Source organism: Penicillium antarcticum (assembly GCF_028974205.1).
Source record: "Penicillium antarcticum strain IBT 31339 chromosome Unknown utg000003l_segment0_segment0, whole genome shotgun sequence".
Lineage (NCBI taxonomy): Eukaryota > Fungi > Ascomycota > Eurotiomycetes > Eurotiales > Aspergillaceae > Penicillium > Penicillium antarcticum.
This window is the reverse complement of record NW_026695301.1, coordinates 1,886,385-1,910,859: the sequence shown is the minus strand read 5'-3', so window position 1 is coordinate 1,910,859 and position 24,475 is coordinate 1,886,385. Positions and strand designations below refer to the sequence as shown.

The 24,475-nt window shown below is 50.2% G+C and overlaps 12 protein-coding genes across 12 annotated transcripts; 6 read left to right on the top strand and 6 right to left on the bottom strand.

Annotated features, from left to right (window-relative positions):
- Positions 1–108: 108 nt before the first annotated feature.
- Positions 109–1,776, top strand: N7508_003429 (WD repeat PRP19 family protein; the record flags this gene model as incomplete). Its single annotated transcript, XM_058461495.1, has 5 exons — positions 109–121; positions 195–239; positions 291–732; positions 787–1,250; positions 1,310–1,776. The coding sequence occupies 5 exons, from the start codon at positions 109–111 to the stop codon at positions 1,774–1,776; spliced, it is 1,431 nt and encodes a 476-aa protein (XP_058322072.1).
- Positions 1,777–2,171: 395 nt separating this feature from the next.
- N7508_003428 (putative RING finger domain protein) lies at positions 2,172–3,408 on the top strand (the record flags this gene model as incomplete). The annotated part of the gene is made up of 3 exons (XM_058461494.1): positions 2,172–2,306; positions 2,384–3,205; positions 3,262–3,408. 3 exons carry the CDS (start codon positions 2,172–2,174, stop codon positions 3,406–3,408), a joined length of 1,104 nt encoding a protein of 367 aa, XP_058322071.1.
- Positions 3,409–3,981: 573 nt separating this feature from the next.
- N7508_003427 (mitochondrial 54S ribosomal protein mL43) lies at positions 3,982–4,518 on the bottom strand (the record flags this gene model as incomplete). The annotated part of the gene is made up of 3 exons (XM_058461493.1): positions 3,982–4,273; positions 4,341–4,423; positions 4,480–4,518. The coding sequence occupies 3 exons, from the start codon at positions 4,516–4,518 to the stop codon at positions 3,982–3,984; spliced, it is 414 nt and encodes a 137-aa protein (XP_058322070.1).
- A 229-nt stretch (positions 4,519–4,747) lies between these two features.
- N7508_003426 (U1 small nuclear ribonucleoprotein 70 kDa) lies at positions 4,748–6,192 on the top strand (the record flags this gene model as incomplete). The annotated part of the gene is made up of 4 exons (XM_058461492.1): positions 4,748–5,009; positions 5,079–5,206; positions 5,266–5,362; positions 5,462–6,192. The coding sequence occupies 4 exons, from the start codon at positions 4,748–4,750 to the stop codon at positions 6,190–6,192; spliced, it is 1,218 nt and encodes a 405-aa protein (XP_058322069.1).
- Positions 6,193–7,031: 839 nt separating this feature from the next.
- N7508_003425 (ribosome assembly factor MRT4) lies at positions 7,032–7,916 on the bottom strand (the record flags this gene model as incomplete). The annotated part of the gene is made up of 2 exons (XM_058461491.1): positions 7,032–7,578; positions 7,723–7,916. The coding sequence occupies 2 exons, from the start codon at positions 7,914–7,916 to the stop codon at positions 7,032–7,034; spliced, it is 741 nt and encodes a 246-aa protein (XP_058322068.1).
- A 245-nt stretch (positions 7,917–8,161) lies between these two features.
- On the top strand, positions 8,162–9,698 carry N7508_003424 (mitochondrial distribution and morphology protein 10; the record flags this gene model as incomplete). Its single annotated transcript, XM_058461490.1, has 2 exons — positions 8,162–8,258; positions 8,329–9,698. 2 exons carry the CDS (start codon positions 8,162–8,164, stop codon positions 9,696–9,698), a joined length of 1,467 nt encoding a protein of 488 aa, XP_058322067.1.
- A 210-nt stretch (positions 9,699–9,908) lies between these two features.
- On the bottom strand, positions 9,909–11,093 carry N7508_003423 (triose-phosphate isomerase TPI1; the record flags this gene model as incomplete). The annotated part of the gene is made up of 6 exons (XM_058461489.1): positions 9,909–9,961; positions 10,020–10,234; positions 10,296–10,408; positions 10,527–10,601; positions 10,685–10,964; positions 11,056–11,093. The coding sequence occupies 6 exons, from the start codon at positions 11,091–11,093 to the stop codon at positions 9,933–9,935; spliced, it is 750 nt and encodes a 249-aa protein (XP_058322066.1). The 3' UTR covers positions 9,909–9,932.
- Positions 11,094–11,686: 593 nt separating this feature from the next.
- On the bottom strand, positions 11,687–12,916 carry N7508_003422 (uncharacterized protein; the record flags this gene model as incomplete). The annotated part of the gene is made up of 1 exon (XM_058461488.1): positions 11,687–12,916. One exon carries the CDS (start codon positions 12,914–12,916, stop codon positions 11,687–11,689), a length of 1,230 nt encoding a protein of 409 aa, XP_058322065.1.
- Positions 12,917–13,918: 1,002 nt separating this feature from the next.
- N7508_003421 (ESCRT-III subunit protein DID4) lies at positions 13,919–14,829 on the bottom strand (the record flags this gene model as incomplete). The annotated part of the gene is made up of 5 exons (XM_058461487.1): positions 13,919–14,056; positions 14,109–14,369; positions 14,432–14,492; positions 14,554–14,768; positions 14,824–14,829. The coding sequence occupies 5 exons, from the start codon at positions 14,827–14,829 to the stop codon at positions 13,919–13,921; spliced, it is 681 nt and encodes a 226-aa protein (XP_058322064.1).
- A 233-nt stretch (positions 14,830–15,062) lies between these two features.
- Positions 15,063–18,008, top strand: N7508_003420 (mitofusin; the record flags this gene model as incomplete). Its single annotated transcript, XM_058461486.1, has 4 exons — positions 15,063–15,363; positions 15,438–15,486; positions 15,548–17,595; positions 17,647–18,008. 4 exons carry the CDS (start codon positions 15,063–15,065, stop codon positions 18,006–18,008), a joined length of 2,760 nt encoding a protein of 919 aa, XP_058322063.1.
- A 645-nt stretch (positions 18,009–18,653) lies between these two features.
- On the bottom strand, positions 18,654–21,360 carry N7508_003419 (uncharacterized protein; the record flags this gene model as incomplete). The annotated part of the gene is made up of 5 exons (XM_058461485.1): positions 18,654–19,846; positions 19,899–20,175; positions 20,226–20,848; positions 20,906–21,182; positions 21,253–21,360. Coding segments are annotated over 5 exons (2,478 nt in total), but the record flags the coding sequence as incomplete, so codon positions are not given.
- Positions 21,361–22,116: 756 nt separating this feature from the next.
- On the top strand, positions 22,117–24,370 carry N7508_003418 (DEAD/DEAH box helicase; the record flags this gene model as incomplete). The annotated part of the gene is made up of 3 exons (XM_058461484.1): positions 22,117–23,043; positions 23,098–23,516; positions 23,566–24,370. The coding sequence occupies 3 exons, from the start codon at positions 22,117–22,119 to the stop codon at positions 24,368–24,370; spliced, it is 2,151 nt and encodes a 716-aa protein (XP_058322061.1).
- Positions 24,371–24,475: the final 105 nt, after the last annotated feature.

The window sequence follows — 24,475 nt, the reverse complement described above, 5'->3', positions numbered from 1 at the left end:
GAACAGCTCCAGGCGCTAAACCCAAATGGGACACATCGAAAAGTCCCAAGGAGCCTGCTCCGCGTCAAGTCCTCACCAACCTCATCTTTCAACCCACCTCAATTAACCATGCTTTGTGCTAGTGAGTGGCCTACGATTCATTGCGCTTTGATTATCATAATTGAACCGATTTGCTAATTGAAATTCTATCGCAGTCTCTGGAGAGGCACCTCAAGTTCCCGTCGTCTCTCCCAAGAGCGGTAAGTTCCTCGAATCGCCTTGCGCACAAACCCCTTCTGATAATTGAATAGGCAGCGTTTTTGAAAAGCGCCTTATCGAGGCATACATTGCCGAGCATGGCAAAGATCCCGTAAACGGCGAAGAACTCAGCACCGAGGACCTAATCGATGTCAAGTCGCAGCGCGTTGTTCGGCCCCGACCTCCCACCTTGACCTCCATTCCGTCTCTCCTCAGCATTTTCCAGGAGGAATGGGATGCTCTTGCCCTTGAAACATACACTCTACAGCAAAACCTGGCCCAGACGAGGCGCGAACTTAGCTCCGCACTTTATCAGCATGATGCCGCGGTGCGAGTGATCGCACGATTGACAAAGGAGAGGAATGAGGCCCGCGAGGCACTTTCGAACGTTTCCGTCGGAGCTACCCGTTCCGCCGGTGCTGGTGATGCTATGCAGGTCGACTCTACAGGCTTGCCCCAAGCAGTATTGGAACGGGTCGAGAACACACAGGCAGCGTACGTGGACCCAATGGTTTTACTCTCATGTATTTATTGCTAACATATCAGCAGTCTCTCTAAGGGTCGGCGCAAGCGCGCAGTCCCCGAAGGCTGGGCCTCAGCTGAGGCTATCTCCACATTCAAACCAACTGAGTCCTCCGATCCCCTTTACCCCGGTGGCCGCGCTCTGTCTGTCAACTCGACCGGTGACTTGGCTCTTGTTGGTGGTGTCGATAGTGTGGTTGGTGTCTACTCTCTTTCGCAGAAGAGTGTGGTGCAGACTTTGAAGACAGACGGACCCGTCACCGATGCGACATGGGCTGGTGACAAGGCTGTTGTTGGATCGTCCACCGGATCTGTGAAGGTCTTTGAGAACGGGGCTGAAGTTGCTAGCTTTAACTCCCACGCTGGTGAGGTTACAGCCGTAGCTGTGCACGCGACTGGTGACGTTGTTGCCTCTGTCGGTGTTGACAAGAGCTACGTCCTCTACGACTTGGCTACCAACACCGTGGCTTCTCAGATCTTTACTGACGCAGGTAAGCATTTGTTTCGCAATCTTTTCTATCAAAATAGAGTGCTAATGGCTTTGATTTAGCTTTGCTGTCTGTCAACTTCCACCCAGATGGTCACTTGATCGCCGCTGGTGGTGCAGATGGACAAGTCAAGATCTTTGACGTTAAGACCGGCGTCGCAGCCGCAGACTATGCCATGTCTGGCCCAGTCAAGTGCTTGTTCTTCTCTGAGAACGGTACTTTCCTGGCCGCAGTGGCCGACAAATCTACTACAGTCTCGATTTGGGACCTGCGCACCTCCAAGGAAACCAAGGTATTGGATACTGGCAGCCAGATCAGCTCTATCTTCTGGGATTACACTGGCCAATTCCTCTTGACCGGTGGACCCAGCGGCGTCACCGTGCAGCAATTCACTAAGGCCTCCAAGTCTTGGTCAGAGCCCTTCCGGAGCGCTGTCCCCGCTACTTCTGTGGCATGGGGATCTGCTGCTCAGAGCATTGTAGCATTGAATGAGGGAGGCGCAGTCACAGTGTTGACGGCTCAGTCATGATCGGGAAATAGTGTGTAATTTTAAAGCTGGCTATCTTTGAATCCTCAAATGGTGTTTTTTTTTTCTCCCAATATCCAACGGCTCTTTGTACAAAAAGAGGGAAGAAGAAGAAGATAAGTAGGCAAGCTCATGCTAGCACCCGTGAAACATGGGGCCGTTGCCGAAACACAGTAAATGTGATCAGTCAATCGCTCAAGTGGTGTATTGATGACATGAATGCTTCCTTCCCACTAACTTACAACTTTGTTGTATACTAATCCTGCACCCTAGACCCCGATCTATAAATGCCAACTCGCCAGCCGATCTGACGATCTTCCTCACAACCTCACTGACCCCCACCGCCTTATTTGGTTGGCAAAAGGACACCGCCTGGAGACTCGAGCATCGAAACAAAGATGGATTCCATTCAGATGCCTCCACCACCTCACAGCCTGATATTATATGCCCCTCCTCGCTTCAACCGGTTCCAGAGCCTAGGTCTTGGCATGAGTGGCAGCCCAAGCCTCCCATCTTTGCCTGAAGGGCCCAAGGTACGCTTTCATCCGTCGTGAAACGGGCGGGGCAACTGATGAGACCAGAAGCTCTGCTAACTCGATCCTTTTTCCAGCGAACGCCCACGCCTCGCGAAATGTCCGAAGAATCTGACGGACCTACTAGTGCGGACTGGAATGAGCACTTTCACCCCCCTCAACCTCGTCCTCAACCTCTATCCATTCACTTGCCACGCTTCCCCGGAGATGGGCTCGACTACCGGAGGCCGGTCAGACCCACGAATAACTCAGAGGTCGTTGACTTGACTCGTGAATCTGAAAGTCCTCCTCAAACTCGATCAGTCGACCTCACTTTATCCACGCCACCCCAATCCCGGACAAGCTTGCGGTTTCCTCAGGATATACTTCATGTTCCTCGGACGAATGCGCAGCGGGAGGTGATCGATGTCGACGCTGAGCCCACCAGCGATCCCGCAGATGCCTCGTCGAGTAGCTCTGATGTCCAGTTTGTCGGGGCTACCACCAGACCCAGGCCGCTCGAACCAAGGCCTTACAACGACATCTGGTCTCACATGAGTCGGATAGCGGCAAGACCCGAGCTACCTCAGAGACGACCAACAAGAAACTGGTACAGTGGGAGTCGATATGCTGATGGAGAAGAGTTCCAGTCCATGTCTATCGGGGACCTCCTGCCCGTGGGACTCGATTATGGGCTCACTGGCTTTTCAATCACTCCTTCATTCCCTGCTCCAACATCTCAGGAAAGTTCCAGAGGATCGTCCCATTCCGAGGCATACAAATCACCAGAACCAGCTCCAGAGGGCTTCACTCGGACGCTATCGGATTATGACGTGGCAATTTGCCCTAACTGCCATGAGGAGTTGGGTGTTGGGGAAGGGCCCAAAGGGCAGATATACGTATCCAAGAAATGCGGACATGTTCGTATAACCCATCTCAAGTTGCAACTGAATGTTGAAAACTGACCATCTTTCAGGTTTACTGTGGCGAGTGTGCTGAGAATCGGTCGAAGTCCAAGGCGAAAAAGTCGGGTTCTCAGACCAAGCCATTCTCCAAGTGTCAGATTGCAGGCTGCGAGACGTCTTTAAGCAGTCCAACTGCTTTGTTCCATCTTTTTCTCTGATTCTTATTGATTTCTATGTTTTTCCCTTTCTTGCTCTTTTCGTCTGCTTTTCTTTTGCTGCGTTACACATTTGCATGGTGTCAGGACCACTTTTTATTTCATCGATACCCAATATGCATGGAACTGGAGGGCGTTTTCTTTTTCGAGGTATACGGAGCTATAATCTTTCAGATAGGACTTGGATCTATATCAGTCACTTGATAAATAGTTCTTATCAAATATTTCTCTGGTCTCCTTGGGAATCTTATTTATCAAACTTTCTCTTGCAAAAAAAACCCTCAATTACAATATATAGATACTTGACCAGTCTCTTATACTGTTGTATAGAAACACTACGTGCCATTGTATGAAGTGATCATTCAAAAAGACTAGTAGTCCTCAAATTGATGCAGGCTTGAGTTTGATATGCATGAGAGATGTGTTTCAGAAAACCATAGGCTTCGACCAAATAGACAAGAATGAAGAAAAATGAAATACAACCCAGGTCAATAGTACAGTATGTTGCGGTGGAGACACCTGATAGTCACCACCGCTGAAAGGTAACGAACACCATAAAACAGAAAACGAATTGAGCTATACGCCGCGCAGATCGCCGTGGTATGGAGACCAGATACCACGCACACTTTCGTTCAAACTTGTGACAGGCTTCTTGGTCCGTTTCAACTTCTCTCCGCTGGCCTCCTTGAGAAGGTTGGCTTTCTTCAGGATCTCGCTGGGCTCGAGATTTCGTACACAGACGGGCTTCTCGCGGCCATTGATGTAAAGGCCCTTGATGAGGGGGTGCTTTTGGGGTCGGGGAGAAACGCGGATCTCGATCTGAGGGTTCTGGCGGGCGAAAGCCTTGAGGTTGTTCTGCAGGAAGGCGCTGTGAAGTCCATTGTGTGAGTTTCTATATCAGGAATTTCAATTTGATATGTTAAAACGAAACTTACACCATGCCCCTTGAGCTGCCTCCGGAGTTGCAGAAGTGGAAGTCAAGGCGTTTGCATTGTAAGATAAAGGCGCCGGCGCCGTTCTAGTCAGATTAGCAAGTGTCATCAATAGGATGTACTGAAAAGCCGTTGCACATACCTGCGCCGTCGTCGCTGTTCGGATTCCACGGACAGGCATTGTTATTGTCGTCACTTGTTCGTGATTGATGCATTCGCGGTGGCTTCGGAGCATTTTCTGGCGCACGTGATTGCGTAGGGCGGTGAGCGCAGGGCGCCAATGGCGGCTGCAGCGCCAGCTTACACGCTAAGACCAGCGCGAAGCTCTCACTCCTGATCTAAGGCTCTACTATCTCAAACTTCAGCTTTATCCCACACTTGATCTGGTTCTTACCAGGTCTCTCGTGAGAATGACTGACAGACTCCCAGGGCCATTGTTGGCCTTGTTCCAACCTCGTCCCCCCCTTCGTTATCTGGCTCCAACCGATCCCGCACCAGAGGACTGCAAGAAGAGCACCATCTCCGGCGTCGCCCAGTATCTTGCCGAGGCCAAGTCCCACGCCGATGAGGTCCCGTATAATGCGACTGAAAGCTGGCTGCAGCGAAAGGCGCGCCAGGACGCCGAGAAGAAAGAGAACCAGGAAAAGCAACTAACTGAAGGGATGCAAAATTGTATGTCATCTCTTTCCTGCTCATTGATTCTTGTGCCATGGTACTAATACGATAATTTTTTTCTCCTAGTCGATCCCCAGAATGATCCGCATGCTCGTGGTGATCCCTACAAGGTTCTCTTTGTTGCGCGCCTCAGCTATGATGTCAAAGAATCCGACCTGGAGCGAGAGTTCGGTCGCTTTGGCCCCATCGAGAGAGTACGTTTTTGTGCGGACCTCGAATTTGACAATGACAAATGCTAACATATCGACTTCAGATCACCCTTGTCAAAGATACAGTATCAGACAAGAAGAAGAAGAAGCCCCACCAGGGCTATGCGTTCATTGTCTACGAGCGCGAGAAGGACATGAAAGGTATCACTGTCACGCCACTCCCTCTGGCACTAAAATCATCCATGTGTTCCAATTTGCGGTAAGATATGTTGCTGACGCAGTTGTTTTCCCCACTTTCAGCGGCCTACAAAGAAACAGATGGCATCCGGATCAAGGACCGACGAGTCCTTGTAGATGTCGAGCGTGGACGAACCACCAAAGGATGGAAGCCCCGCCGCTTTGGCGGTGGTCTCGGAGGACGTGGCTACACCAAGGCCATGCCAGTTCGACCCGGTGGTCCTGGATTCAACGCACCATCCGGACCCGGTGGCTTTGGAGGCGGTTTCCGCGGCGGATTTGGTGGCAGAGGTGGTGGTTTCCGTGGAGGGGGTGGTGGTGGTTTCCGAGGTGGTGGTGACCGTTTCGGCGGCCCTCGTGGCGGTGTCGGATATCAAGGTGGACGCAACGGCTTCGGTGGAGGTGGACAAGCACCCCCTAACGCTCCCTCTGGCCCTGGTGGTGGACGCAGTGGAGGCTTCCGAGGAGGCTTCGGCGGTGGTGACCGTGGTGGTGGCAGATTTGACCGTGGTGTTACTGGAAGCAACTCAGAGCCCGTCCGACCCCGAGGAGACGGCTACGGTGACCGCGACCGCCGTGACGACCGCGATGACCGTTACAGAGATCGCCGCGATGACCGCATGGGAGACCGCAATGGAGATCGGGGTGGAGACCGCTATCGGGACCGTGATCGTGAGCGCGGCGGTGGTGATAGGTATGGTGGTAGCAGTGGCGGTCGGGAAGACTATGGCCGCAAGCGACACCGTGAGGACGATGCTGGATATGATGACCCTCGTTCCAGGAGAAGATACTAAGTCTTCACTTTTCTCTTGGATCCTGCCTTTATTCTCCTCGGTTCTGATTGACTGGTGGGTATCACTGATCTGCCCAGTTCTACAACTCTTCTCTCGCAAGGGTAAGGGGAGGGGGTGCATTTGGCCCATCACGTATCGGATTCACATCATGACGATTACAAAACATCCAACTCACGCTGCGATATCTGCTTCATGCTCCGCTTTGAAGTATTCATTCTCCTCTGTTGGTCCACGTGCATACCAGTGAACAGATCAGGTGAACATTCATGACCTGCTTGTATTCCCCGTTTCTATATCTTTATGTTGCCCGGCGTTCTCTTCTTCACTTGTCTTCCAAATTTCCTTTTTTTTTCATTTTTCTCCCTGGTCCTGATGGGGATTCATTTACTCTCTCCGAGGGTAGGTATTTGTATTTTAGTCGGTCTTCTGCGCGAAACATGAAACATGGAATCAAGTGACGCTCAGGTAAGACCAGGTAAGGACGATGGCAGTGGCTGAAAGCAGGTAAACTGCTAGTTAGACGCAATCCTATGAAATACAACTAGCGACTCTGGACTACAAAGTTCAAAGGCTCATGAAAGGATAATAAGTGACTTGTAGACTTTTTTCGACCTGGTATCCAAATCTTATCATAGGCTCATGATCCAGAAGAAGACCCTCCGGACAAAGACGAGAGTAATAGAGGAATATAACACAAGTCTTCTTCAATATATTTGCAAAGAAAGCGCCCTCACCAAACTCCATAAGATGCCCAGCAGAGTTCTTTTTTTTTCAGCCACACGGAAGCCGAATGGGAAAGAGAAAGAAGAAAAACGGAAAAATCAAGAAAAAAATCCCATCTATGCATCAACCTCCATGTCACCCTGGCTCTCCAGAATCTTAACCTCCTCACTGCTCCGGGTCCAGTAAGCCTTGAGGTCAACCTTGAACTCGGAAGAAGTAACACCGAACATCTTCATCAGTGTCGTCTGTCGTGAGTCCAATGTCTCGCCCTTACGGCAAACGGGGTAACCCTCCTGGCCCTCGGTCAGCTCGAGGGTAACCTTGCCCTTGATGAGACGGGTGGGTACACCAAGCTTGCGGAGCGCGGGCTCAATGGTGTGGCTAATGGGTTCGTCATCCTCAGCGGGGATCTCGCCAGCACGTGCGGTGACCAGGCCGTTGGGAATGGTGAAAGAGCGGGTGGCTTCGGTTCCAGCGCGGGCGAAGTCCTGGGGGCGGAAACTTTCAAAGTAGCCAATCACTGATTCCGGGGTGCGCGAGGTGAACAGAAGTCCGACGGCGCCGGTGAGGTAAGGAGTGAGCTTGTGAACGTTGGGAGCGGCTTCGCTCTCGGCGTTCTGGCCGAGGGCCTTAGCCATGACCTTGGTCTTTCCGAAGAAGACACTGTAATGAGAAATGAGGTTAGACTTGTGTTTCTTGAATGATAGACAAGCACATCAATATTTGATATCAGATCTGCACCGATGTTCTGGCGCTTTTTCTTATACGATATTTCATGCAAAGATTGTTTGGAGGATTTCCGCTTACCGGCTGTCACCGAACTCAGTGCGCACATCCTTCAGATAGGTGTTCCGCATATTGTCGACCGCAAAGACGAAAAGATGGTCATAATCTTCGATGCATTCCCGGATGTTGGCGTACAGACGGCGGGTCTGCTCCTTGTGATCTTTCTTGGCAGTCTTGGACTCGTGAACGACGCGCGCACGCTTTGAACGAGGCATGATGAATTATGGGGGGATTGGGGAATCAATGAATTCGGACAAGAGGTTGAATGTTTCCCCCACAGACATTTTTTCTTCGCTGATAACCGGATTAACATGGGGCCGGGCTTATCCAACGCTAACCCGAATGGGGAAATCAGCTGTGATCCTCAGGGTCAATTCAATTTCATCTCTCCGGCGCTCTCTACTGTTCGGTCTTGGGTGCGCATATTCACATTGTCGCCTACAGGGGCTCAATCTGTACAATGCTGGATTTTATGGACTACATCCAGCTCTCCTTCGCCGAGGCGACCAACTGGAATCGCGACAATTCGTACACCTCTCTAACGACCACCGCTCAATGTATGTGATTGACGGTCGATCCTTTAGGGCTGTGGCATGCTTCAACTGTCGACTAACATATTTGGCGCAGCAATTCTTGATTTCTCAACTCCAGAGCGGTTACGCGTTCATCTTTCCTCGCTGTCCACGCCTCATTTCGCGACCAGTTATACCCTCGGCACCGTTGGATTACTCGATGGATCAGTATCCTATCTCTTCAGCACAGTCCCTTTCAACAACATCCCAAGTAGAAGCGCATTGATCCCGCTTCGCAAGATCTCCCCAGGCTATCGACAAGTGCAGGCGCCCACAGCCCCCGCACAAACCTGGGGATGGGACTCCCTACTAGACGGTGTGACAATTCCCGGGCTCAAGGAAGGGGACCGCAAGAATAGAGAGAGTAATCCAGAAGAAGAAGCCAAGCGCAAAGCAACTCTTCTCTATGCCTCCCTTCACCTCCCGCCTCCATCAACACTCTATGCGCTCTTCCTGCGCAGAATCTCGACCACCATGCAGCTATCCCTAGCAGTCTGCTCAACACAAGGACCACCACTGTCGAAATCTGCACCACAGGCTTCAATGCTCACACAATTATCCCACGACACAGGGAAGTACAGCAACGAGTACCTATTCAGCACAGACAACGCCCTCTTCGGCTGGCGCGGACTATGGAATTTCGGTCCAGATCCTCGATACACACGCGACGATGCGCCACCACCTTTATCTCTGCTATCCGCTGGCGCAGAGGCATACTATTCCCCAGTATCCTCACTAATCGGCATGTCAACGGGTCTCCGCTTCAGCACCTTACCCGCAGCCACCGAAGTCCCCTCATCCCCACGCTCATCCTCATCATCAACCTCAAAATCAAAATGCTCATCTACTCCAACACCAATCTCAACATTTCCCTACACACTAACCTTAACCCTAACCCCAGTAACAGGCTCCCTATCAACCACATACTCCCTCCGCGCCTCGCCCAACCTCGCCTTCAGCTCCTGCTTCGGCTTCAACGTCTACAGCTGGGAAAGCGAAATGGTAGCCGGTTGCGAACTATGGCGCCAAACCAAGAAGTCAAAGGACGGCGATGACGACGGTCTTGAATGGGCCCGCCGTAAAATGCGCCTGCATGATATCGGTGCTTCCCTGCCTGGCTCACCGGCCTCCCCGCTCCTAAATGACCCGGCTCGTCCCGAGTCCCCCGTTGAAAAGAATGACGAGGCGGAGGTTAGTGACTCTGTCATTAAGCTACGTGTTGATCAGTCCTGGAATGTGAGGTTGCTCTGGGAGGGTAGGGTGAAGGAATTGCTTGTGAGCGCTGGTGTCGGGTTAGGACCGGGTTCTTTCTCGCCGTCTCCTTCTCTTTCGGCTTCGGCGAGCGGTTCGGCCCAGAGTGGAGGCGGGGGTGCTGGGATGTCGTTCTGGCGCGGGGTTGGCGTGTCTGTGTTGTACTCGTCATAGGTGCGTGCTTTTGGCGCGGTTTTGTTTGACTATGGAGTACTCAGGTTGGGATAGCTTAATCGCTGTCGAGACGACGATTATGTGTTACCATGATATACTTTCATCATTGTACATAAGATTCATGACAATATATTTGACATTCCAAGCTTTTAATTTCTACCTGGCGCCTGTATCCCAGAGTTATCTCCTCTGGTTCCAATGTACTATGGGGTATTAATTTATTCAGAAATACCCTTAGATACGGGCGTTGATGATGTCGACGACTATGAATATTGTTAGGATCAACAGATATTTCACTTTGGGATATATAGATCAACTTACAGGCAGGCTTCAAGCTGGCACCGCCAACAAGGAAGCCGTCAACGTCGGGCTGGGTAGCGAGCTCACGGCAGTTCTTCTCGCTGACGGAGCCACCGTAGATGATGCGGACGCTGTCAGCAGCCTCAGCGGAGATAGTCTCGCTGAGCCACTTGCGGATAGCAGCGTGGACCTCCTGAGCCTGCTCAGTGGTAGCGACCTTGCCGGTACCAATAGCCCTGATAAGAACAGTTAGCTATGTTCCAATGGATGTATACAAAAGAAGAGGTAAGTTCATACCAGACGGGCTCGTAGGCAATGACGACCTTAGCCCACTGCTCCTTGCTGAGCTCCTTGGCGGCAGCGTTGAGTTGGCGGGTGACGACCTCGATGGTCTTGTTGGCCTCACGCTCCTACGAAAGAGTCGGGTATTAGCGGGATGCATTTAGAAAAGAAATAAAGTAATAGCCGACATAGTCCCGATGACCCACATCGGAACAAAAATGAGAAAACCGGGTTGAAATGACGTACCTCAAGGGTCTCACCAATGCAGAAGATGACGGAAACACCGCCCTCAACGGCAGCCTTGGTCTTGCGGGCAATGAACTGTTCAGTAGAGGTTAGTTGGGGGGTTCATGTTGGTATAGATGCGGATATTCGACGATCCGGGGAACTGCGGAGATGCATACCTCGTCGGTCTCCTTGAGGATGACACGGCGCTCGCTGTGGCCGATGACAGCCCAGTCGATCTTGGTATCACGGAGCTGCTCAACGCTGATCTCACCGGTGAAGGCACCGTTGGGCTTGTCGTAGACATTCTGGGCAGCAACGCCGATGTTGGAGTTGGCGAGCTCACGGGTCAGGGTGAGGTAGAGGGCAGGGGGAGAGATGACGACTTCGGTGTTGGAGTCGAGCTTAGCGGCGTTGAGATTCTTCACGATGCTGGTGATGCTCTCAGCAACACCGTTCCTGTATAGAGTCAATTGCGCATTCTTTCGCGGATGCAGTGATGACGATGGAGGGGTATCGACGCGGGGCAATGAAGCTCGATCTAACATACATCTTGAAGTTACCACCGACGAAGAATTGGCGAGGCATGATGATGTATGTGGAAGATTAAAAGGATGTAGAAGAAGGATGAAGAAAGTTGATACGAAGAGGAGAGTAGAAGGAGGGAGGGAAGTAGAATTAAATGGAGGGGCAGCTCGGGTTCTCGCCTGAAATATCGGGCAACATTTATGACATAACCGCCGATCTGACGTCCAAGCCATGCATCCGGCCCCATATAACTACATGCACCTCGGGGAAATGTGGAATAAATGTCTCATATGACACTGAACCTAACTATCTCAAGCGTATACTATACATTCTATCTAAAAAGGGCTACGCAACATAGACCTGATCGATCTTTATACCAAACGTCTAGCGTCTAGCCGAAAGACTTGTGAATGTTGACAAGATCACTCAGTCCCATTTATGTGATTTCTGAAAAGAGACAATTTGATAGAGAACACAAATTGCCCGTCGAAGTTCTCTCCTCCAATTTCATAACTCAATGACAGACACGAGGCGACTCAGATCCAGTTGAGCCTGAGCAAGTCGAAACAATCGCATCGAAGATATACAGTTAGTTCTGCCGACAAGAAAACTCGAAAGAAACCACAAGGAACAGAAAAGGCAAATGAGAGAAATCAATCAACTTCTCTCTTATCCCTGACTGCGCAGCGACAAGTACATCGACAAACCGGGGCAACATTTTCTTTTACGGATTGACGCTGCGCTGGCTCAAGGGCTTCATAATAAGATCTTTTAAGTCTCTTCTCTCGATGTCCAATGCTTGCCTCACGGTTGTCAAGAAGTTGGCTGCGTATCTCATTGTCATTGATCAGTTGCATCTTGTATCGCCTTCCAGACATAGATCCGCTGGATCTAGCCCTATCAAATCGCTTTGGACCGATAGTCTTTGCCGCAAGTACTTCAAATTTACTACGAAGCGGAATAACTCTCTCTCTTCTGCGGTCACCACTGCGACTATTTGAATTTGCACGGGTGTGGCTGGGCTCATGGCCCCGAGGGCTTCCAAGCCGAGGAATCTCAGGCTGTTGCATGGGTCGTACCTCTTGATGAGCGTTGTACGTGGATTCAGAGTCGTCCGTATCAGAGGTCTCGTCATATCTCTCGAACAACATCGAGTCGGCATTTGGATCACTGCTGCCATCAGATGACCAGCCCGAGCTATGCTCGAAGCTCATCTCGCTGCTGTCGGCAGGGCTAGGCGCTGGACTGTCCAATGCATTGTCGATGGTCCTTGACTGATTGGGTGCAATGCATTGTTGTTGCTTGCGTGCCCGGTGACTCGTGTCCACGCCAGGATCTGAATGTCTAGTCACAGAGCCTCCGGTTTTCGTTCTGATATGCATCTGGTTCTTTGGCATTTTCAGGAGAATGACATTCATGGTGACTGTCGCATATTCTCCATAGCGAGCATGAGGAGCCTCGGAAGGTTGTGAGATTTCTTTGGCATAGACACAACTCCACTCAACGTGTGGATTCCTGCGACGTTGTTCGTCGATTAGTTGGATGATATGCGCTCGTTTGGCGTTACATGATAGGTTTTGGTATTGTTGAGCCGCCGGCTTTTTACTGCCTCGTTTCTGAACCAGTTCAAAAAGTTCGTGTTGACTTAGATTCATTTCGGTTCGTTCCACACGGGTCCATGTTGCGCTTTGCCCTGAAACGGGGTCCGCTTGGGAATAAATGTACCCCTCATAGGCCGGAAGGTTTGGTTCAAAGTTGCCTACAGAGCTTTGCGGAAAAGTCTGAGAGCGGCCGTTGAGTTGCTTTGGCCGGCCTGGGCTTCCACTGTTGCTTTGAGGATGATATGAAGGGCTGTTAACAGTATCGCATTTCGGGATAGTCATTGTTTCTAGGTATCGGATGTAGGTTCAAGGAGGAGAAAGCAAAGGATCGAAAAGTCTTAGTATATTTCAATAGCAACAGAATTTGTCCTCTATTTATTTACAACTCTTTATACCTGGGGCTTATCCGTTATGCAGGTCAGCATTTCCAGCTTTACCCGGGCACATCAGCCTCATCATGGGGGCGATCCAACCACCCAACCATTAGCCTCAGCCAAAGACCGCAACTTCGCCCGGGTATTGCTTGGCCCTGGATTTATTCATGTTGTATAGTTTCTAACCTATATGATTCGTTGTCATTTGCCATTCACTGCCTTCGGCTCTCTGCGGTTAGGCATTGGTACTTGCCAGGGTCCTTTGATGCGTAGCCCTCTATATAACATGACCATGCCATCTAGTCCGGTGATCGTAGTATGACACGACTAGATAGCAGGCAGCTAATAAGCGCAGACAGCGCCGGGTTACCAGCGAGAAACTACATTTCATTCGAGAATCTCTGTGCTGCATGAGCGTGCTGCATGCCGAGGCGCACGAACAACATGATCATCGGGCTGCAGGATCATCTTCTCCATAATATGACTTTTAGGCTGGTGGGTCACCTGGTATGGCGAATACTGAGAAGACTATTTCATAGCTTTGGTAAGTTCAAATCTAGTAAGCAAGAATGGAGCAGCCCGCAGGAAGAAACAGCGTGTCAAAATGCTTGGTCTATTGACGGTGTGATGCTGAATGCTGGAGCATCCAAGTGTCCTTCTTCTCTCATTGGAGGCCAAATTCAACTGCGCCGTTAGCAACGTACACCTGCTAGATTTAGAATATGGAGCAGTCCACATAGGAGTCGAGGATATTTGAGGAAATAGAATAAGAAATGGAATAGATAGGCAACAGGACTGTCTTTCAAGAGAATGCTAAAAACAGCAAGACAACTAAGTTCAAATGAGGCTTGGAACAAAAAGTAATATTCCACCGAGGTCATCAATGGCGTAGAGGAGAGTCGTAATGTAATCATCGTCGAAGACTGTCCAGCCTTGCTTGCAGGTCATCATCGCTCGAATTACCTCCACCTCCACCGCCCCCAATAGCCTGCGCAACCCGCGTCTCGTTTACAGGGGCCTTCTGTATATCCGCTGGGGTTTCACCCAACTTGGGAGTGTGTTAGCTGGTATTCACCTATCAATGCCAGGGGGATACTTACCGATTGGTTTAAGTCGACACCGATCTCGTCCAGAACTTCCTTGACAATATCTTCCCCTTCCTCTTCTTCGCCTTCCATTCCGGTAGCTTCATCGATCGCATCGTCCATCATCTCTTGTCGTTGGTCCATAACGTCGTTCTCTCGTTCGAATTCCATGGCAATCCGTTGCAGCGCTGGAAGATTCATCTGTCTGTTCATACTTCCCAAAAGCATCGTGGCTCCCTTCATGGATTGCATCATCTGTTCATTGCTTCGAACGGTCTGGGAGGTAACAACGGTCAGCGCATGAAATGGAGGGGTAAGAGATAAGACCTTAGTCGTACCTGGATACGGAGAGAAATGGCCTGTAATTGCGTGCGCATTTGATAGAACTTTTGGATGTATCTGTTGTCATTTCTGATTAGCCAAGCTCATTGCGATCAATCAAAAGCTCTGGAGAACTGACCTCCGTGTCCGAACTAAGTCCTTGGCTTGGATCTTGCAGGCTCCGACCTGTCCATTTTTGGCGCTCTTCTTGATATCTTGCACCAATTTCTTCTCCTGGTTCTCCAGCTTCACGCGCTCTCGGTCAAGCTCACGCTGTGTTCGGTCCAAGGCACGCTGGTGTTTGCGCAGACGCTCGGCGGGCGTCATGCGCTTTCCGAAAGCCCACTCGACGATCTAAGAGACCCTGTGTGAGAAATATGGTCGTCATTGAAGGCTTCGAGTAGCTTACATTCATGGTGGTAGGTAACGCTGAGCAGTTAAGTTGAGCTGGGAAGTGGTCACAGGTATACAAACAGACAAGGCAGTGACATCAAGTGTGTAATATTACCGTTCTGTCATTGAATTACCGGGTCACATGGCTGCTAGTCCCCTTTGGGATCGACGTCATGAAACCTTGGAAATCATCGCATAAGCAAAATCAAAACATCCTTCTCTCTTGGATGGCTTTTTTCCACCATATATTCAGCCATGAGTCAGGAATATTACACCGGTGAGGGCTCCTCACGAGCTAGCTCGTCCAGGTTCCCAGGAGAAGAGGAGATTCGCGAAAGAAATCCGTTTTTTCCCCCGCCGACTTACATGACTGTGGGCAACGGTTCGACATCGGATAGCGCCACAGCTTTGATGACTTCTTTAAATCAAGATTCCGGATACGGAGGTAGCATTGCTGGCGAGGAAGACTCGAACGCCGCTTGGCGTGCAGGCTTGATGGAGGACAGGCCGACCCCGATACATACACCAACGCGTCCTGGAGAATGGAATCCTGCGGGTAAGTAACTCGAAGAGACACATGGCTGTCATTCATCCAGAAGCAAGCTGGACTAACGCGTCTCTTGCCTACAGCTGAACATGAGAAGCAAGTGGTTGCTAGTCATGTTTCGCAGCTTCTATAGTACGTTGAAACCTTCGCAAAACAATTGAGTGGAATAACTAGGCTCACTGTCTTTCAACAGCAACTCCAACCGAACCAAGCTTGGTCGCGCGATTTCCCGGACTATCGAGACATTGAGGGAACTCCAGGACATGAACCGCCAATGGCCCGCCCACTATCCTTCCGTTCAGAGCACACCGTCTTCCGCCGGAGACCGACCCCAGCTGCAGCAAACTCACTCGGAGTTCGGAAACGATGACAGCAGGCCTGACACCCCGCCTCGCCCGGATTTGAGGCGCGCAGCCACTATGGGTAGCGAAGAACTAGGAGAATCCAGTGCCGCGGCCCAGCGTCGCGTTCCTACGGAGCCCCGATTGATGACGCCACAAATTGCGCAGGAGTTTTCTATCTTGAAACTCGATCTAAAGCTTGGTGCTCTCTCGCAGGCCGAGCTGGTGCATTCTTTGGAAAAGGCTTCGATTGCTTCGCTGCTGGACGGTAAGATCAGCCAAAGCATGAAGCATCTTCTCTCATTGCGCGATAGAATCGAGGATACCTCTAGTAAAGTTCTGATTACAGGAGATTTGAATGCAGGCAAGTCAACATTCTGCAATGCTCTCCTGCGTCGCAAGGTGTTACCAGAGGACCAGCAGCCTTGCACTAGCATTTTCTGCGAGGTCCTTGATGCTCGTGAGAACTCCGGCATTGAGGAGGTCCACGCCGTGCACAAAGATACACCATACAACCGCAATGACGAGAGCAGCTTCGATGTCTATCCTCTCAGCGAACTTGAAAACATTGTCATTGAAAACACGAAGTACATGCAGTGCAAGGTTTATGTGAAGGATGTACGGACTATTGATGAATCTCTCCTCAACAATGGTGTTGTCGATATTGCTTTGATTGATGCACCCGGTTTGAACTCGGATTCTTTGAAGACCACAGCTGTCTTTGCCCGACAGGAGGAGATCGACGTTGTTGTCTTTGTTGTTTCCGCTGCTAACCACTTCACTCTTTCTGCCAAGGAGTTTATTTTAAATGCTGCGCACGAAAAGGCTTACATCTTCATGGTTGTCAACGGATTCGATCAAATTCGCGACAAGCAGCGCTGTGAGCGCATGATCTTGGATCAGATCGGCAAGCTCAGTCCTCGCACACACAAAGAAGCTGCTGAACTCGTTCACTTCGTTTCGAGTAATGCTATTCCTGTTGCGCCGGCTGCTTTTTCAGAGTCTGGCTCCGGAGGTGGTGACGGCGGTGGCTCTGATCCTCACGATGACGACGATGATAAGAAAGACCCCAAGGGCAAGGGCAAGGAGAGAGAGAAGCTCCAAGACTTCGAGAACCTTGAAGGAGCTCTGCGACGATTCGTCCTCGAGAAGCGTTCTCGCTCCAAACTTGCGCCTGCTAGGACTTATCTTCTTAACCTCTTGGCTGACCTCGGCTCCCTCGCTACCGTCAACCGTGATGTTGCTCAATCGGAGCTCAAGCGAGTCACCGATGAATTGGCAGAGCTTGAACCAGCTTATGAAAATGGTAAGAAGAGGAAGGGAGAGCTTGCAGAAGGTGTCAACAAGGCCATTGATGAATCATGCGATGATGTCTACAACCACACTCGTTCCACTTTGACCGACACCATCACGCGCGTCTCTGACGCAGACCTCGGTGTCCACTACCCAGGTCTCTTTTCGGCATTCCAATACGCGGAAGACTTGAAGTTGGCAATGCTCGATCAGATTGCTTCCTCTGTCACTAATTGTGAGGACTATGCCCGGGAGAAGACAGTTCAGGGAGTTGGTTTCATTCAGAATATCGGCCTCTTGCACATTGGCGAAGATAAGTTTACACCGCTCAACTTCCGCGCGGACGCGATGTTCCGTCGTGGTCGTCGCCACACTTTCGGCCGACAGGTCGACACCGAAGTTGAAATTTGGGATTTCTTTGACATTGCCGGTCTCTGGGAACGCCAGGAGAAGATGGCAGGAACCGGTGTTGCAATGACTGCTGTTACCGTTCTTGGCGGTAGGGCATTGGGTGGGTTCAGCTGGGTGGACAGTGCCCTGAGCGCTGTCAAGGTCATTGGCCCGAACAACGTGCGCCGGTTGTTCCTTCCCAGTCTTCTTGCTGCTGGTGAGTTTCGATCCATTCCTAACAGATCACCATTTACTAATCTTCTCATAGCTGTCCTTACCGCCGCTTATGTGCTCAACTCCATCCCTACCACTCTGCCGCCACGTTTGTCACGGAAGATAGCTGCAACTCTCAATGAGATGGACTATGTTCACTCGAATGCCAACCGAATCTCAACTGAAGTTCGTCGCATGCTGCGCATGCCTGCTGGCAATCTGCAGACCAGTCTTTCTCAGGACATCGAGGACCTCGGCAGACGCAAGCAAGAGGTCACCAAGATCAAACAGGAAAGCGACGTTGCCACTAAGTACTTCTCGAACCTGTTCCGTGAAAGTAATGACAACCGCCGCTCCGTCGAGAATTTGGATCTTGATGCTCCTCTGCCTGGCGGAATGGCCGCGGCAATGGAATAATCCTCGACTCGCCTTTGTACAACCACTGATGATTCCTACGAACTTTCTTTTCTCCCCTTTCCTTTCCATGCCCTTGTACAATTTGCATGTCTCACTTTCTCTATTTCCTTCTTTTCACTTTTTCTTCTGCAGTGTTCCTCTACCCAGGTCCTACAGCCGTCCCTGTCTTGGAGTTATCTTTCCTCGTCGACTTTTCTTGTATTTCGCGGCGTGGTGGCGTGCATCAGAGGAAGTGCAATTTTTATCCAAGATTCCCACCTGAATTGAAATTGCGTTGTTTTCCAACAGACCCAACCCCCTGTTCCCCTTACCCACCTCCAATTTTCACCCAAAATATCCAAGGCCTGTTAGAGGCCTACGCTATGCACGTAGAGTTCGAGAATGCAGTTTACATGTCCATCACTTCTCTTGTCATGGCCTGTCCTACGATAAGGGTACTTTACTTGTCACATTGTGCGTATGCTTAATGCTCAAATAAATTGCGTGATCGCTGCCAAATTCTAGATATCGCTCGCCCAAACCAATAGATAGACCAAAGAGGGCGCCATTCGCAATGCAATGCCATGTTTTCGCCGATAAAGAAAATGCAGTGGAAAAAAAGAAAACATGCCTCCATACCACATCCACATACCCATCAAACATCACTCACTCGTCATCATCAAGTTTAACAGGTTGCTTCCTGGTCCTCCGTCCAGACGCCCATCCAATATCCTCCAGCTCCCGCACCTCCCCAACAAGCACACCAGTCCTATCATTCTTCTTATTAGACACCTTGCCAGCAGTTTTGAGGAATTGAGCTCTCATAGCTGCTGCGTCTGGATCCTCATAATCCAACTGTGTCATCTGGGGTTCCCGATATTCCTCGTCTTCCTCGGTATGCGCCGGTCGATCATGAAGAAAATCGAATTTCCCACCGCTGAGCATGGACGATAGACTCTGTTCAACGCGACTGTTGCTTCTAGACATGGAGTTGTCTCGTGTTGGGTTGGCGCTTTCGATTGCGCTACCCAGGCCGTCGTCGTTTAGTGTATCGATTGAGCTAGCGCGTGAGACGGTGGCCGGGCCATCTAGCATTCGATTTGAAGAGGCGCGGCCGAGCAGGGGTTTGCGCTTTCGTCGTTGTGGGTAGCTGCCGTCTGCATTTGTTGTTGTGCTTTCGGACTGCTGGCGTGACTTTGCTGCTCGGGCTTGTTGGAGGAGTCCGCTTAGGGCTGTGTCGAGGGCGGATGGGCCTGGTGCTAGTGCTGGTGCTGGGTCTGCGCTTGGCGTTGGTTGTTTTGAGTTCATTTCCTCTGTGACTGGTTTCTCTAGTGCCCTGTCTGGGGATGGAGAGCGGGATTCTGGGACTGACGGTTTGGGTGCGTCATCTTCGAAGCCATCGCTGATGACTGGTACTGTTCGGTTTGAATCGGTCCTCTTCAGATCTCGCTTCTCGGTGCTGTACTTTGTTGATTTGGCGGAGAGGTTGGATGGGATACTTTCTGGTCGTTCACCGTCGTTATGGGGTTGTTTTCGCTTTGTAGACGCAGCGTTGGATTTATCTGCGCTGCTGGGATTTTGAGATATTCCTCGTCGGACAAGGTATGGATCGACTGGTTTCTTTTGGCCAGTTTGTATAGATATCCAAAGCCAGTCGGCAGACACTGCCGGCACTCCCCATTCGGCCGTGTGCCGTAGCTTGTCCAAGCTCGCTGTTTGAGGATCATTGCATATGAGGATTGATGCTTTTTCGGTGAGGTAGTCGCCATAGGTTGCACCCATCAACATGACCAGTTTGCGTACATGTAGAAGATCGATGCCTACAAAGCCGGTAGAGCATATGCGCATTTCCGAGAATCCTATGTCTGTTAGAACCATATTCTATGCTCATTCCACTAATATCATTCTTACCTGGTATAGGGAACTTCGGAAAAGGTGTGCTTGCGACGTGAGACTCTGGTGGAACAAAAGCTTTGGCTCCAATGCATCTTTCTAGCCACATTTCCGTGACAACCTCACATTCAAATGCCATATCATCTGTTGAAGGAATATCCGGCCTGGGAGTCTGGTATGGCACCATGATGTACAGCCCATTCCCTGTCTTGGGGATACTAGGGCTAGAAAACTCGCTCAGCGAGTTCACTAGCTGAGCTCCATTATAGGTGAGATGATCGCGCAAAACGTCCATCTAGGATATGTTAGCTAAAGCGTCGGAAAACAAAGTCTACGGGCACAGACCTGTTTGGAAGAGAATCCTTTAATGAAGAAGTACGTCTTGTGTAAGAAACCAATGTCTTTGGGGGGCTTAGCTGGCTTCTGACTAGTATCCGTGTTCTCGGAGAAGGTAGTCTCGCTGGCGAATGACTGATATGCCTGGATAACAGGCTTGGGTGCCTCGGGTCCTCGTCCTTGGGGTGTTGTCTTAGGCCCGTTTGCTAGAATATTGTCGAATGCCGTTCCAACAATATCGCCCCAGATGCTTTCATTCTGGCCCACCAGCTTGGTACTTGCGATCCTGCGTAGTTTTCTAGGTCGTGGGTTCATGGGATTCTCTTTTGTGGCAGGGTTGTCCTTTGTAGAGGGCTCCCTCTCCATTGGCGCGGTTCGATTCCATGCACCAAGACCTTGTTCTGCTGGTGGGACTAGCGGGTGGTATCTCTCTTCACCAAGGATCATTCCACGCTCGATGCTATCGGTGAACCATTTGACGGAGACGACTTTGATGTTCCATTGTGTTGCGAATTTATATTTCTCACCGTCGGGATTGCGCGCAATAAGATGGGTCACGGATTTCGTCAGGTCTTTCCGGTATTCAGCTCCATTCTCCTCTGTGGTCTTCTGCATGTAGGAACGGAAGGGAACTGTAGCACCTTGGTTAGCATTGCTCCAGGCGGAATCATGGCAATCGGCTAACTCACGATCTGAGAATCCAGTGATACATATCTTGAGTCCATGCAAAGTGGCCAATTTATATTGTATCTCCAGCGCGTGGATGTCTATATCCTCGCCCTTTGTCCATGACTCTCGAACAGCCTCGATCCAGTCTGGGTTCATAGCCACCACGTCATTTCGTTCCCTCGCAACAAATCGGTACTTGTCGCTGTTCGTGTCACCCACGAGTAAATGGGTTACATCCGAGGTAAGGTGGACACTGTGCATCGCGCCCATTTGTTCCGCCATTTGGGTCAGTTGAGTCTGCGCAACGAACACGCGGGTTAGCCTGTCCTTGTGGTTTTGCAAGAAGATCGGGTCTTATTTGACATACCCTTTGCTCAATTTGGACTGACGTAAAGCAAATGACTACACCCGTCAGAGGGTAGTCTTTGTCTGTATGGTCTGTTAGCAACGCAAGTCCGATGTTGGAGAATACAGGGACTCCACGCACTCAGAGCTGCCATGTCCGCCATTCTTCATGGTCGCAGAGGTCAGTCCGCGTCATAAATGGCGTCTTTTTTGAGATGCTTCGGCGATTGGTTGTTGGTATCGTTGGCTTCTGCATTCTCGTCCCGCGCGTTTTGCGGCGATATGCGATCACGTGATGTCGCGATCTCCTGCATATGCCTGGGGCTAAGTGCGAAGATGTTATGCACTTCGATTAGTTACTACTAGAATATCTTATATCTTCCTCGAGTGTAATTCTATGTTCAGCATTTTTATATTTGACTGTAGTGTTGAGAAACGTGTACATATTTTGAGCATGGCCTGAACTATATATTTTGGCTCATGGGTACATCAACATGATATTATGGAGTTACATTGATGGTAGAAATACCAAAGGATCCCAAATATAAATACCGAGGCAGGAAAGCCCTTGACGTCCATCTCTACAATAATTCATCAAACACGGACTAAACTTTCAACGTTGCTTGTTTATACCCCAGATTCAGTAGTTAGATATATCCTTATCAGTCACGTGCGATAGTCGCGTCTAAACGCGTTGGTAGAAAATCAAGTCCGAATCCACCGCGACACTCATCGCTGTTTGTTTCCCGCTTTCAATTATATGCATGTTGCGATTTCCAGGGCGCGGGGCACACACAGGTTAGAAACACTCTCTTTACTGCGCCCAAAGAGACTCACCTCATCTTCGTACTCATCATCGCCTCGACCCACTCCAGAGCAAGTGACAATGTTCAAGAAGGCCGTGAAAGATGCTCCCACTGGAGGGACCTCGAAAACGCTTCAGTCCAACCTACTGCGGACCAACATACATGCCTCTCCAAATCCAGCCCCACCACAATCTGTCGGAGTCAAACGAAAAATCGAGGTGGCCCATAATGGAAATTCTGCGCTAGGATCTCTCCATAGCGCGGTTTACTTCGATGAAAATGACTTTGATGATGATATCGACCTCGACATTGATGAGCCGCAGCCATTGATCACATCAAATGGTGCTAACCTCAACAACTCGAAGCCAGTCACATATCCAAGTCTTGATAACAACTCCGCCAATCCAACGGATGTCAATTACCCGGATCTACCACCTGTCTCCCAAGAAGACCAGGCACCCCCGAGCAGTATGCAGTTCCCGTGGTCTTCATCACCTCCTTCCCACTTCCAACCTCCGCCCAAACCTCGAACTCTCCCCTGGCTGCAGGAAGAGAAGGAAGAACCTCCCCGCATGAAGAATAGCCATATCACACCGAAACGCTCAAAGCCCACCGACTTCTGGAACAAGTCTGCGAGTGCCATCAAGGAGGAGCAGAAAGAGCTACGTAAGGAATACAAGAAGAACCAAAAGCCCGAGATCAAGCCCCAAAAGCAAGGCCGCACAAAGGTTGCGTCTATCTTCTTGAGTGATGAGCAAAGAGCGGTTCTTGATGCAGTTGTCGATGGCGGAAAGAGCATATTCTTCACCGGTTCCGCAGGAACAGGAAAGTCGGTCCTCATGCGAGAGATCATCCAGAAACTGCGCATAAAATACCGCAAGGAGCCAGATCGCATTGCGGTCACGGCCTCCACCGGCCTTGCGGCCTGTAACATTGAGGGCGTCACCCTTCATAGTTTTGCTGGTATTGGTTTAGGCAAGGAGGCAGTCCCTGAGTTAGTCAAAAAGGTGAGCTCTTTTACCATGCACAGAAGCTCTTGATTTGATGCTGACAACCCACAGGTCAAGAAGAACCAGAAGGCTAGGAATCGCTGGCTGCGTACCAAGGTTCTTGTTGTTGATGAAGTGTCCATGGTTGATGGAGATCTTTTTGACAAATTAGAAGAGATTGCCAGGCGCATTCGCAACAATGGTCGGCCATTTGGAGGAATTCAACTTGTCGTTACAGGTGATTTCTTCCAACTGCCACCGGTGCCTGAAGGAAGTAACCGCGAGGCCAAATTTGCCTTTGCGGCAGCTACTTGGACTACTTGTATTCAGCATACCATTCTTTTGACGAATGTTTTTCGTCAAAAGGATCCGGAGTTTGCGGACATGCTGAACGAAATGAGATTGGGAAAGATTAGCCCTCGCACGATCGATGCTTTCCGAAAGCTTTCTCGGCCGCTAGATTTCCATGATTCGCTCGAGGCAACAGAACTGTATGTTCGTCAGTTTCATGTTTGAAAATACAATACTGACAATAGATAGGTTCCCTACTCGCGCTGAAGTGGAAGGGGCCAACTCCGCACGAATGGGCAGACTTTCTGGTGAGATGATGATGTTCAATGCCGTCGATTCCGGAACAATCCAGGATCCCCAGCACCGTGAGAAGCTATTGTCAAATTGCATGGCCCCTCCTCTCATTCAATTGAAGAAGGGTGCTCAAGTGATGCTCATCAAGAACATGGAAGAATCCCTTGTGAATGGTTCAATTGGACGTGTGGTGGCCTTCATGAGTGAAGAATATTTTGACTCATATCGGGAAAATGACAAGGAATTTGCTGAAGATGCAACTGCGAGCGATGAAGAGCGCGCTATGCGTGCCAAAAAGAAGCTCAAGCCCATGGGTCACAAGGAAGGGCCTGCTTCTGTGACTCGGAAATGGCCATTGGTGTGCTTCATGCAACCCGACGGATCAGAGCGCCACCTGCTATGTCAACCAGAAACCTGGAAGATTGAACTTCCCAATGGAGAGGTGCAGGCTCAACGCCAACAAGTTCCACTAATCTTGGCATGGGCTTTGTCTATTCACAAGGCCCAGGGACAGACCCTTCAGCGAGTGAAGGTTGACCTTGGCCGAGTTTTTGAAAAGGGCCAGGCATATGTTGCCCTCAGTCGAGCAACATCGCAAGAGGGATTGCAGGTCACTCGATTCGAGCCCCGCAAGGTAATGGTACATCCCAGAGTTGTGGAATTCTACAATAACCTGGTCTCGATCACACAAGTCATTAAGTCCAAATCCAAGCCAACGAGTGCCTTTAACCCTGAAGACTTCGACGATGACGAGTTCTGATCATATATAACGTTGAACCAGGTGTTGGATGGCATCGTTTTTTTTTTGCAACTCATGTTCCATGGAATATTTATGGCATGATAAGAGACTATTGATATCCAATGC